The sequence below is a fragment of the Oncorhynchus nerka genome, linkage group LG3 (assembly GCF_034236695.1).
Source record: "Oncorhynchus nerka isolate Pitt River linkage group LG3, Oner_Uvic_2.0, whole genome shotgun sequence".
Classification (NCBI taxonomy): Eukaryota; Metazoa; Chordata; class Actinopteri; order Salmoniformes; family Salmonidae; genus Oncorhynchus; species Oncorhynchus nerka.
In genome coordinates, this window is record NC_088398.1 from 28,859,094 (window position 1) to 28,873,523 (window position 14,430).

General features: G+C 40.8%; 1 protein-coding gene across 1 annotated transcript in view; it reads right to left on the reverse strand.

Annotated features, from left to right (window-relative positions):
* Positions 1-13,793, reverse strand: part of LOC115106326 (eukaryotic translation initiation factor 3 subunit E) — a 42,096-nt gene extending 28,303 nt beyond the window's left edge. Inside the window, exons 1-4 of the mRNA XM_029628934.2 lie at positions 13,681-13,793; positions 8,607-8,724; positions 8,191-8,308; positions 2,349-2,391 (exon numbers count right to left, since the gene is read on the reverse strand). Of these exons, the coding sequence (XP_029484794.1) occupies positions 2,349-2,391; positions 8,191-8,308; positions 8,607-8,724; positions 13,681-13,770 (369 nt within the window). The 5' untranslated portion in view covers positions 13,771-13,793. The remainder of the gene's footprint in view (positions 1-2,348; positions 2,392-8,190; positions 8,309-8,606; positions 8,725-13,680) is intronic.
* Positions 13,794-14,430: the final 637 nt, after the last annotated feature.

The window sequence follows — 14,430 nt, forward strand, 5'->3', positions numbered from 1 at the left end:
TGTTTATTTGATGACTATATTGTCAGCTTTCTCGCACGCCTCATGTGAGATTATGGTCCTAGATGAGAGCCATGATGTTATATCATGTAAATGCCAGACCACGCCAGAGTGGCTGGAGTAAGAAGGGCAATTCTAGAATAATCTATGATTTCAGAGCCCATTCTGTTTGATTACCATCACTGATCAATGGGGTCAGCAGGTAGCCTAGCAGTTTGTATCTGTATTTATTATGGATCCCCATTAGCTTCTGCCTAGACCAGTTACAGAAGTGGGAGGGTTGCCAGTTCGAATCCCTGCTCAGATGGGAAAATACGGTGAGGAGTGCGCGGTCAACCAGAGGTTTACTGGTATCATCCTAGATACCGTTAACCTGCTGTTGTGCCCTTGAGCAATTTAAGTGTGGAATTGTATATACATGTAGCTCCATGTCAACATCCCATACAGAATGCTGCATTACCACATGTAGGCCTATTTACTTTGAAATGTAAGTTGTCACCTGTGGCTATTCGGGAAAAGCCTTCAACAACGGACCTGAGCCCTATACTACGAATAAGATGAGTCAACTTTGGTCTGACTTCCACTTGGGATAACTGGTACCACAAAAGTGGCTCACCTTTTAGCCAAGTAAATTTCTGAGTACAACACCTTCAGAACTAAACTGCTCCAGGGGGAGGCTAACACAAAGCCAAGTCCATTTATCCTCAATCTAGTGTCTGAGCCACCAATTGAGGAACAATGAAATCAGATACACTCCCTCTCACAAAGAGTCATCAGCCCCATCATTTGAGGGACAAAACTGATTAAATGTTTTAATAAAAAATGCTTTTTGTCAAAAACGTTACTACCTATCAATTTACACATTTAGTAATGGACAGCATTTGCTTTCCAAACTAAGTTTTTCACGTGGTCGTATTTTGACAATTGCAAAACGCTGACTGACAACCACAACCATAATCCATAGAAGGAAATTCCCATTCATGTCAAGAATGTGAGGCATTGCTAGTGTAACCATCACTTAAGTAAGCTTTTAACTAAGGTCTGCACCTAACGTATTCAGCTCAGCGTATGTGACAAATTGATTTGATTCGTCAGATCTTCCAACTGGCCTCAACCACAGACCACATGCATGGCGTCATGTGGGCGAGCGGTTTGCTGATGTCAACATTGTGCCCCATGTTTGCGGTGGGGTTATGGTATGGGCAGGGATAAGCTACGGACAACAACTGCATTCGATCGATAGCAATTTCAATGCACAGAGATACTGTGACGAGATCCTGAGGCCCATTATCATGCCTGTCACTCACTGCCATCACCTCATGTTTCAGCATGATAATGCACAGCCCCGTGTTGCAAGAATCTGTACACAATTCCTGGAAGGTGGAAATGTCCCAGTTCCTCCACCAGACATATCACATATAGCATGTTTGGGATGCTCTGGAACGAAATGTAAAGCGTGTTCCAGTTCAAGCCAATATCCAGCAACATCACACAGCCACTGAATTTAGAGTAGGACAACACTCCCCTACCATATTCAAGGTATCTGAGACCAACAGATGCATATCTGTATTCCCAGTCAATGAAATCCATAGATTAGGAACCAATTTATTAATTTCAATGTATTTATTTCCTTAAATGAACTAACTCAGTAAAATCTTTTAAATTGTTGCATATTGTGTTTCTTTATGTTCAGTACACAACTGTAGTAATGATAAATGACCGTTAGGTGGCAGGGGTAGGGGAACAGCATGTTGGGAAATGTCCATAGGGGGCACAGAAGGGGGGAGATTAGTGAATGAAACCGTAAAAACAATAACTGTCCATTTTGGGGGTGGAATCTCTCTGAATGGAGCCCTAAACGGTATACTCCTGCTAACTCCTGACATATCACAACGCGCTGACGTCAGTTTGGAAACAGAGTCCAGTCTCAGATGCAGTGTGGCTTTGACAGGCAGTAGTTGCTAGCCGCTGAGATGCGGAGGGAGACTGCCCTTTCCCACAGCCGAGTGGCCTACGGGCTGTGGAGGTGCACTGAGGACAGGGTGCAGGTCAGAGGGATGCCAGGGGAGGGGGGTGTATAAAGTGTCACACCAATTATAGACTCCCAGGCATTCTTGCGGCCAGACCCATATGTCCCGAGCTGTTCCATCTATTCTTGACAATTCACCACAGACTGTAAAATGTCCACAGAATTTTCTGCAAGCCGTAAAACCCAAAAAAATGAGTTACGGTTTTGGGAAGTCATTACGTCTCCCTGTTTGGGCCCCCCGTTCCCAAAACAGCGGGTTCACACAGGAGTCATGGGAAATGTAGCTTAGAATTGAGACGTAAGCAAAGTGGTCCAAACCTACACTGTGTTTCTCCGCCAGATAGTTAAAAAGGGCCTGTCCATCCCTGAAAGAGAAAGAGAGTCACAGTTAGTGGCCTTGTTTCGTTAAAGTAACCAGTTGGCGGATGCAGGTTAAGTGTTGAGCCCCATTCAGGTATAATTTTTCCATTTCTGGACTGTAGCAGTCCAGGCAAATCAAGGGACTTTCATTTTCAAAACAGTTTGAGCTGATCCCTGACAGGCAGCAAAAGTACTTTTGTGTGTGAACATTTACAGGCTGTTTACAACATTCATCTTCAACACTGACGCCATTAAACTGTCAAGGTCCAACATTTAGGTGGGGGGGATCAATCCCACTTAAAACTAGAATTGCAGCCTTAGATTAGTCACTTGCCAAATAAATATTATTTTTTACAATCAAATGAAAACACTGTTCATGTCAAAATAGAGGCATAAAAAAAAAAACACACTACATGACCATAAGTAAGTGGACGCCTGCTCGACGTACATCTCATTCCAAAGTCACAAGCATATATGGAGTTTGTCGCCCCTTTGCTGCTATAACAGCCACCACTCTTCTGGGCAGGCTTTCCACTAGATGTTGGAACATTGCTGCGGGGACTTGCTTCCATTCAGCCACGAGCATTAGTGAGGTCGGGCACTGATGTTGGGCACTGATGTTGGGCGAATAGGCCAGGTTCGCAGTTTGCTTTCCAATTCATCCGAAAGGTTTGATGGGGTTAAGGTCCGTGCCCTGTGCAGGCCAGTCAAATTCTTCACACCAATCGACAAACCATTTCTGTGTGGGCCTAGCTTTGTCGTGCTGACACAGGAAAGGGCCTTGCCCGAAGTTGGAAACACAGAATCTTCTAGAAAGCCATTATTTACTGTAGTGTTAAGATTTCCCTTCACTGGAACTAAGGGGCCTAAACCATGGGAGTATCAAATAAAATAAAACTTCCTCCACTTAACTTTACAGTTGGCACCAGTCGGGTAGGTAGTGTTCTGTGGCTTCCGCCATATCCAGATTCGTCCGTCAAACTGCCTAATGGTGAAGCGCGATTCATCACTCCAGAGAACACATTTCCACTGCTCCAGTCAGATTGCTGCGAGCTTTACCCGGCTTGTGTGCGGATGATCAGCCATTGAAACCCCTCAAGAAGCTACCGACGAACAGTTATTGTATTGAATTCCAGAGGACGTTTGGAACCCGGTAGGGAGTGTTGCAACCGAGGACCAACGATATTTACATGCTTCAGCAATTGGCAGTCCTGTTCTGTGAGTTTCTGCAGCCTACCACTTTGCCACTGAGCAGTTGTTGCTCCTAGACATTCCCCACTTCACAATAAAAGCACTTACAGTTGACCAGGGCAGATCCAGCAGGGCAGGAATTTGACAAACTGACTTGTTGGAAAGGTGGCATCCTATGATGGTGCCACGTTGAAAGTCACAGAGCTCTTTTGTAAGGTCATTCTACTGCCAATGTTTGGCTATGGAGATTGCATGGGTGTGTGCTCGATATTATACACCTGTAAGCAACAGGTGTGGCTGAACTAACCAAATCCACTCAATTGAAGGGGTGCCCACATAGGTTTAGACAATTTTGCAAATATGTAAACAAGGCATTTGTTTCAATTTGAATACATTTGCAAACATGTCTAAACCGGTTTTAGGTTTAATGAAACAAAATGTGGAAAAAGTCAAGGGGTCTGAATACTTACGTAAATAAGATATTTTGGTTTTAATTTGAATACAAGTATTCAGAACCTTTACTATGAAACTAGGAATTGAGCTCAGGTGTATCCTGTTTCCACTGATCATCCTTGAGCTGTTTCTACAACTTGATTCAGGTCCACGTGGTAAAATCAGTTGATTGGAAATTATTTGAAAAAGCACACCTGTCTATACAAAAAGGTCACACAGTTGACATTGCAAGTCAGAGAAAATACCATGCCACGAGGTTCAAGGAATTGTCCGTAAAGCTTAGAGACAGGATTGTGTTGAGGCACAGATTTGGGAAATGATACAAAAAAATACAAAAAAAAAGAAATTCTGCTACATTGAAGATCCCCAAGAAGAATGTCCTCCATTCATGAAAGGAAGAAAATTGGATACAACCAAGACTTTTCAGCTGAGTGCCCAGGCAAACTGAGTAATCAGGGTAGAAGGGCCTTGGTCAGGGAGGTGACCAAGACCCCAATGGTCACTCTGACAGAGCTCCAGAGTTCCTCTGTGGAGATGGGAGAATTTTCCAGAAGGACAACCATCTCTGTAGCACTTCACCAATCAGGCCTTTGGTAGAGTGCTCAGATGGAAGCCACGCTTCAGTAAAAGACATGACAGCCCGCTTGGAGTTTGCCAAAAGGCACAAAAATGACTCAGACCATGAGAAACAAGATTCTCTGGTCTGATGAAACCAAGATTGAACACTGAGCATCATGTCTGGAGGAAACTTGGCACCATCCCTACGGTGAAGCATGGTGGTGGAAGCAGCTCCAATCGGTCAGTCCATTCTGAATTTGTGATAAATCTGTTGTGATTTTGGCAGGCAATATAGCTTGCCTACAAACGTTTTACTTATCTTTTTTTTAATGAGACTGTCATTTCAGTAATCAAGAGCTTGTGTGCAAGGCATGCACACGTGTGTAGAGAGCCAGAATGGAAATGAGTGAGACGATATAACGATGGGAGAAGTTGAGAATTCTGTGATTACTGCAGATCTAATCACTCAGTTAATTTCTTGATGCGAGTTGCTAAGTTAAGATAAACACCTGAACTAGAGTCAATGTGAATGAACGGTGGACTCCGGGATAACATTTCACTTGGCTTTCTTTTCAGTTCATCGGGAAACAGTTAAATGTCTCCCTGTACGCTATATATGTAGTTTTGTCAGTTCTCACCATCTCCTGCCTAGAAACTAATGAAGGACAGTGACTTCGGTAGCTCCTGGGTGACCAGCTTCCCTGTAGAGAGGAATGTATCTCCGATGAGCATTGCGGGATCACAGTCCTGACCTGTCCCCAGTGATTAATCCAAGTTCTCAATCTCTCCATGTGGATTACATAGTCTTTAGTAGGGCTGCGGCGGTCACGAAACTGTCAGTCGGTAATTGTCAAGCAAGTAACTGCTAGTCTCACAGTAATTTACTTAATTAACATACACATTTAGCATCCTACAAGCCACTAATGCAGACCTTTGGAACATCTATAATTTAAAAAGTTGAATAATTACATGTAATATAGCCTCCACTTTCACAATATATTATTTAATTTATACAGGTCTAAAATGAGGTCTAATTCAAAAGAACAGAATAGCATACTCTGAGTTGTCCTTATGTTAGGTACAGATATGGCTATGCCATATGGTTGTGAATTCCACTGCATTATTTTATAGTATGAGGAATACAATTGAAAAAAAATAGAAAGGATATTTTCTGCAAACAATTTAAGGGAGTGCGCACATGCGGCTAGTCGGTTAACAAAGAAACAGAATCCTACATGCTTAACAGTTATTTCTGTAACTTTAGTTGTGATGCACACAGGGATTTTTAATACATTCTAAGGCTGCATGACGCGACTATTGATGACTTGAAAAAGTTGCATGAACGGTATGAGCTCTGCTTAGTTTTTTTGTGTAGGCTCTACACACTTCAGTCTCATTAACAATTGGACAAGCACTTAATAATGTCATGTAGTAGGCGATAACCGCTAATGTTCCATTAACAACATTACCAAGTGACTAACTGTTATTACGCATTTAATGCTTTTATTTATTTTTATGTTAATTTTTAATGGTGAAAATGATCTCTCCCACCTTGAAACTCACTCGCTGTATATGTATGCCAGTTAGGCTCTACATCTGGTGTAAAGCATATTAATGTGCTTAATTTTAAGTTATTTGGCCACTTTAGTTATGATAAAAACCTTATCAAAACATAAGCCTACGGGCTAAGCTACATGAGGTGTGCGACCAGGATTTGAAAAAAGTCCAACAAAAGAAAACATGCATTGTTTCATGCCTGATCATACTATTCTTGATTTAATCGTGTATTTACAAATAAATTACTTGCCTAGTTGAATAAAAAATAAGGTGAAATGTGTTTTTACTTAGGTGGGTGATAATCATCAATTTTCTGGAAACGGGAAGGATAAAACAAAAATACATCTCATCTATGTATTTCCCATTCCCATCAGCTATAGAAAGCTGATGGGAATCTTTTTTATTTTAATTGAGCCCATCACTGTCCTCACGCAATTGCATAGCCTAAAGAAATGTTGCCCAATATGAGCTCTCATTAAGTGTTTTATTAGATTTGCATTAATGTAAGAGTGATTAGAGAGGCAATAGATCGCCGAGTACCGGACAATTAGCAAGTTTGGTAGGCTACTAATGACCACCAGCAGAATCAGCACTTGGAAAAGCGTAACTACCGTGACTAAGCAGTCAGGTGGAATTTGACTGCCTTCACGACCACTGGTGTGGTGGTAATATGGTCACCTTAACAGCCTTCACCAAGACCTGCCCCAGGTTCTCACATCCACAACTGCCTTTCAAGCAACAGTCCCCACAGGAATAACGGCAAGATAATGCACATATCCAAATGTAAAGGTCTACATTGCGCCTTGAATACCCCTTCAAAAAAAGGTAGACAGCATTGCATTACTACCACCACCGTCTGCACCAAAAAGAGCAAAGAAGCTATGGAAGTTGAGAAACTCAAGATCAATAGAATTGTTTAATTTCCTCAACCTATGAACATGGATCAGAAACATTGCAAAAATAATCCAGAGAGTGAATGACAATTTTAAGCATTTATTGGCTAGGCATAAACTATATTGGATTTGCTTCTTAGAGATATTAAGTTGAGGGCAGGCCTATGAGGCATGATGGCATAAAATGCATCTAAAAAGACAGTCTCTCTCCAACACAAAATATTATCACACAGTATTATCCCAAAAAGATAGGACTAGGGGATCTAAATACTGAACCTCTTTGCCATTTCCGGTCAGGCATGATCCACTATATAAATCCAAGATTACATCAAAAACACACTACCGCATCCAGAGTAACTTTAGCAGATATTTGCTCAGTACACTAAAAATGGCGTGGCTTGCCCTTTTGGTTTTGTGAAGAGTTTTTTGGTGATCCGGGACATGTCTTGTACTGTTTTACAAATCCAATGGTATCAAAACGAAACTCCGCATAACAAGAGAGAAACATGATCCTGCCCACGAAGAGAGATTACTCAAACGGAAATCTGAATAGAAAATAGCAATAAAACAGAGTGCACTCCAAAAAGTTACGTCACATTCACAAGGCTTCAAAACTCCCATTACTATGGCATAATGGTCAGTATAAATGCCTGATTTGATAAACATGTTTTAAACCCAAACCTTTAACAAATAATTCTAGATTGGCAAGTGGATGAGAAGTGTCCTTTGATGAACTGAACTTACTCCTGCCAAGAAGCCAAGTAAAGAACGAGGACACGAGTTTAACCAAACTATTTTAATCACGGCAAAGTCAGCAGAGACCAAATGTTCTTAACATTCACCGCAGCATTGTGCATCGGTCTCCTCGTCTGCGTTTGCCGAGTCTGAGTTTAAGATGTAACCCTAAAGTCACTAGGGAAATACTTGTATGCAAAATGTAGGCATACCATTTGTTTTTTTATTACCATCATCTCAATTAAATGCCACTTCAACTTCATCCCTTAAGCCTGCAAAGTTAGAGAATCTTCCGACAGAGAACACAACTCTGGGACCTCAAGAATTGCAAAAAAAAGGCAATGATGGATCTATAAAATGCAAATGACACCTAAACCATCCATCAGTCAAGTGGTGGGACAGGAGGTTCTAACTCACCTGGTTGACTGCATCTGTTTAGTGGTCTCTGGGTCCTCAAACATCTTCACAATGGGCTCGGTCTCACCCTGCAGCTGCTTCAGCTGAGCCACCACAGTGATCCTCTTCTCTTTTAGGGCTTCACATGGACATAGAGCAACCATTAGAGGCTTTGACCAAGGCAATACCCAGGAAAATACCATTAAATTAAACATTAAAGATGACTGTTTAAAGTAGTTTTTGGGACAGTGAGGATTGTATTAGTCATGACTGTAAAATGTGAAGGGGGGATGGTGTGCAATCAGTTCTGGCGCCATCTTGTGATTGTTCCATCAATAAGTGTAAACAATACTGAACCATGCATAACCCATATCACTGTACAGGTTTCTTTAACAAAACATTTAGGAGGTAGACCAAGCAGTGTGCAGTCTACTTACTGGCGGGGATCTCTTTCTCAGGGAAGAGGTTTTTGTGTACATCCATGGCAAAGTCCACCATGTTGGTCTCGCTAAGGAGATCCAATTTCCCATGAAGCAGTTCTTTCTCATTGTAGATCTGAAAGAGGAAATGGTTAAAAAGGTGGGAAATTGGGTTATTTTGGAATATACAGTTTCAAATCCTTAACTTTGATGACCCAGTTTAAGAGAACTGCTGACAATGACAGATGTAAGGAGTTCATCTTCTAACCTGACTAACGAAGTTAGAAAACATGTTTAGCTGTAATGGACACCTGGTTGTTAACGTCACCCAGCAGAGGGCAATGCCGCCCTCATTTTGACAGAATTCCTGCCCTAAATGCTGGTTTTGGTTACACCGCCGAAGAATGATACAAGATACATGTACATATTCACGAATTGGAGCTGGAAAATAGCGTTGTGGTGATTTCCACGTGGAGTGGAGAAACATGAACAAATACAGAACTGACAACTGCTCTTGTAGCTAGCTAGCATGCTAACCTTCACTAGACATCCTGCTAATCTTATCTAGCTAGCTAACGTTCTGTTGCTCATTTATTTAATATATCGTATTCAAAAGATTAGCCAGCTGGCTAGGCTGAAAACCTCGCCACAGATGGAAACCAGTATCTTTGACTTCACCATCAATTGTTATTCTCGCATCTTTCACAAGACACTTTTTAAAAGAACATTATACCGCACATGGTGAGACTCTGGGTAGGTTGGTTACGGTATAGCAAAGCAAAGTCATCACATGGTTTCTCACAGGGGGAAGTGAAATGATAGGTGACAATGACTGCTGATGCACGTCGCAAATGACATCTAACACCTTGAGCGCATTGGACACGAAACACCAATACAAATGTAACAGCACAACAAAACAGATACATGTTCCTTGAATTGTATTTTGCAGGTGCCTGTTCATTAGAGAATAGACACTTGTGGTTAAGCTGCACCAATCAATGTGGTGAAGCAATACTTTAGCGGTAAAAACCATTCATCTTGGAAGCAGGGCTGTAAAATTCAATCATATCACATTTATAAAATGGTCATACATTTTGGGGGAATACAGACCAGCATAAATTACCCAACAAGTTTGCGCGCCTTTTTAGTCTCTTAGGCAGTCAAGTGTATGCTACTTCAAAAAGCATTTTTGCTCAGTTGCAACTTGCGAAGAGTAAGAACTTTGCAGGCGTTTCTGATTAATAAAAACAATGCCATGCCGGTGGGTGGGTGGTAGTATTCAAATAAATCCAAGGATGCGAAAAGAAAAAGGACTGAAATTATAGCACGTCATATAGGGGAAACAAAACAAAAATCATAAAATAACCCTACTTCGGATTTCCGACTTCCAAGTCCAAATACATCATACTTTGACTAAAAACGATAACTTAAGAGCCGTCCACACCAAGGACCATAATTATATGTTTTGTTATAATTCTAATTCACAGAAGAGTTTAACACAATAACAACAAAAAGAGCGGAGAATGATGTCAAGAGCTATCGTTTGGATCACTTTCAGAGCGATTTTCCCCAACGATAAAACAATGACAACAAATAAAAAGAAATGTTCTATTGAAGTGTTCTTGGTTCTAGCTACGCGAGGCTGCCCGGAGAATAGATAATTTACCTTTATTTAAGGCAAAGCACAGGATTAGCTTTCCTGAATATCTGAGCATGTGAGCATATTTGTGGCCACATTAATTGTAGTAAAACTTGGGAGAACGATGAGCCGCGACAAACAGAAGGCCATATTTTCCAAAGGAAATCCCATCTTTACTCCGATACATCCTGAAAAGCTAGACAACAAGCTATTGCAGTATACTTAATTTGACCATCATATTTACTACTAGCCTATCTAGGAGTGATTCCAGCTTGCTGAATGTAGAATAGGGGAGTTTGAAAGGAGAGTGTGAGTGATGGCCTGCTGATGTACATTTCTGGACCTTTAAGTTCCAACTATGGGATTTTGGCTGGTGAAAACCATTGTCTCTGTGTCCAGTACAAAGGAACCATGCTAGCAGATACCCATAGACTTCATTCAATCCAAAAATGATATCCATGAGTTCATCTGACTCTGGGGAAGTAGGTAAAGGACATCATTGCCAAAAACATGAAGTATTCCTTTAAACTGTGGAGAACAAACCCATAACTGATCCAAATGGTTGCATAATCAGGCCTTGGCTGTAGGCAGTTATTTTGTAATTAACTATTCAAAACAGTATGTTTGAGCGGTTATTCAAATTGGCCTACATCATTGCAGTTTACAGCCCTAGACAATTGTGGATTCACTTGATAATACATTCCACTGTGTTGTTGTAGCTCAGGTAGAATAATTGTATTTTCTAAAAAAGTAGGCCTAATCAATAGTGGAGCTTTGAGTGTCCGGGAATGAATGGTGGAGAGGCTTGAGATGTGTAGCCGAAGTAAGAAGCTAGATATTAGGCCATTCATTAGCTAAGTAAATAGGTTTAAATATTTACCCGTCAAAGTGCAAGGGAAATAAAGTTAACCGACTAGGAAATGGCAGATCTGTGCATTTAACCCGGTTGCGTCCGGGACTGGTTAAATGCACAGATCTGCCATTTCCTAGTCGGTCAACTTTATTTCCCCTGCACTTTGACGGGTAAATATTTAAACCTATTTACGTATTTAACGAATGGCCTAATATCTAGCTTCTTACTTCGGCTACACATCTCTAGCCTCTCTCCCAGCTGTTTCTGTGCGCAGTAGGCTATTCAAGCCTCTCCACCATTCCCCTTCACATGAAATCCCAGGAAAAGCCACGGGATTATTAATTTAAAAAAAATATATATTGTTTATGCGTGAAGGAGGCTTGCTCTTGCTAAATGTAAAGCAGTCCTAGGCCAAATGAACTGTCGCACAGGTCATTTACATTTAAGTCATTTAGCAGACGCTCTTATCCAGAGCGACTTACAAATTGGTGCGTTCACCTTAAGACATCCAGTGGAACAGCCACTTTACAATAGTGCATCTAAATCTTTTAAGGGGGGTGAGAAGGATTACTTTATCCTATCCTAGGTATTCCTGAAAGAGGTGGGGTTTCAGGTGTCTCCGGAAGGTGGACATGAGCACAGCGAAAAAGAGCCAAACAAATTGACAACCATTAGAAAAATGGAATTCACTTGCAAACCACAAGTGGCTAAAGAGCATTTATTTTTGAATGACTAAATTTAAAATATGAGTTTCTATATTACATGTACATTGAAGTATTATGTGCAGTTGTCTCTACGGACAATAAAAACACAAGACCATCCAGTGCTTCAGGGTGTGAACACCTTATTGAAAGGACTACAGCGTGCAGCGTTTCATAATATTAACAAATGTCATAGCTTTGAAGCAATCACGAAAAAAACTGGCCTTATTTTAGGGCATTTTTCACCCTGCCTGCTCCTATTAGTTCTATTGAGCACCGTGGCACCAACTCCCCTTCCGAGCATTCTATTCCCAGCCTATTGTTCTACGTCACAAGGCCTGCTTTGCTATTGTTGGCAACGAGACCTGCCCATGTAGGTATAGTTTAAATGTAAACAAAAAAGGACACCTGGAACTCTGAGGTCATCCCATTGTTTCTAGAAGGGAAATATAGGCATGTCTGTTTATTTAGCCAAATGTCCCGCAAAGTGTATATTTAGATTTTTACAAATTGTACACCATTTTAAATACGAGAATCTGTCCTTTCTAATTATGTAAGGCTGGGCACCGTACTCTGCAGTCATTGATCGCTAGAACAGAAATAGCCATGTCTTTCTTACTTCCTCGTTATGTGTTGTGGTCTCTACCTTCTTGCCCTTTGTGCTGTTGTCTGTGCCCAATAATGTTTGTACCGTATTTTGTGCCGCTACCATGTTGTGTTGTCATGTGTTGCTGCCTTGCCATGTTGTCATCTCAGGTCTCTCTATGGTGATGCGTTTAGTTTAGTCTCTATGGTGATGTTTTTATTTTATTTTTAAATCCCAGACCCCGCAGGAGGCCTTTTGTCTTTGGTAGGCCATCATTTTAAATACGATTATTTAATTAGGAAAGTCCAACAAAAGGTTAAATAAAATAAAACAATGCAGACATAATCACACTTGGCACCATCGAGGTGCTGATGTTCACTTTCTACACAAGTTCTTTTTCAGTTTAGTCCTAAGAACAGACTGGTGGTAAAATAAAAAGGGCATAGGCAAAATGGAATTCTAAGCGTCACGAGTCAAAAACGTTCGATTCCATTTATTTGCTAAGGACTCACGCTGGTGTTCCAGCTTAGCCAAAGTTCTTTTGCCATTTTCAGCCTTGGGTGAATTTTGACTCGTTCTATTTTCCAGCCTACCGCTGGTGTGGATGCTCGCCAAGGTTTCGAGTTGTGTATAATTTTTAGTTATGGACCTTGGTGTGGATGGCCCTTTATTAACTTCAAACGTTGTGCAACGTCACGGGTAAGCTCTGGGCATCGTGAATTTATGGTATTGCCTTGTGGTAACGTTACTTTAAATGCATACCTAGTGTTTATAGTCAACTAGTCATCAACCTTTCTAGCTAGCTAACTAACAACAATAACAGTTAACGCGTTACCTAGTTGACAAAGACACACTAGTATAGTTATATACATCGAGACGATGATCTCGCTAGCATCTAGGAGTCATGTTACCAATATCAGCAGATAGTAATGTTGAAAAACAAAAGCTCAATGAACGTAGCAAATGTTTGTTCACTAGGCTAGCCAGATAACTAACGTTAGCTTAATTAAATTAGCAGCAGCCGCCAGCGCCGGTTAACGTTAGCTAACTATTGTTAGCCTAGTTTTTTTTTTAAATTAGCTAACGTTAGCAAGTGTGCTGAAGTTATGGTTATACAATACGTTAATATACAGCAAACTAACACCAACATAGAGTTTACTAAATAACCAATATAGCTTGCTAGCAAGCGAGGCCCAAAATACATGGGTGACTCTTTCACGCACGTGGCGTTTACATTATTTACATGGGTTATTTACACACTTCTACCGAAAACTTAGATTGTGGGTACAACTTAACAGAACACACGCATTTACCTCTTTGACAGAAAGGAATTCCAGCAAAGGAAAGACGAGATGTCGGTCCAAAAAATGGGCAATTTTGGTGGTGAGGTCGTACTCCGCCATTTTCACCACGAGAGAGGAGGAAGTAGACGCAAGAACGTGTTACGTCATTTGACCAATCAGCGTCACTTTCAGCATCAGTACCTGCATGGATTGGCCATATTGATGATTAACTATTATTAACTACTATTTTAATAACGACGATAATGACCATGTCTAATTATACTGTACATTATTTTAACTGGCTGTTCCAAAAAAGCGAATTGGGGGCACATTGTATCGTTCAAGATTCATATTCAAAATGTTATTTTTTTCTTTGACAGTTTTGTTGACAAGATACAACAAATGAGTGGATTGAGTAGCCTTCAACTAATAAACCAAATGTACAACACTGATAAAGTACCTTGCGTGTAAGTGCAAATACTGTCTAACAATTTTCCAGTCCTAATTTATTTTTTTATTTTTAATTGTTCCCGATAATGGCATGTGCATGAAGACATTTTCTTCTAATTAGACTTTGCAATTAGAGTATTATTAAGTTATCCCTTTGGCAACCAATTAGTTAATATGGTTGAACTTGTGTTGTGAGTGTACAACTCCTTCTCTTGTGACTTGCAGGGCTGTCTCATGAAGATATTTTATTATGTGGTCTGCTCATATGGAAATGTGTATTCAGCTTTTCTCCTGCATAGGCCCACTCAAAAGGAAGCATGGCTATGTGGT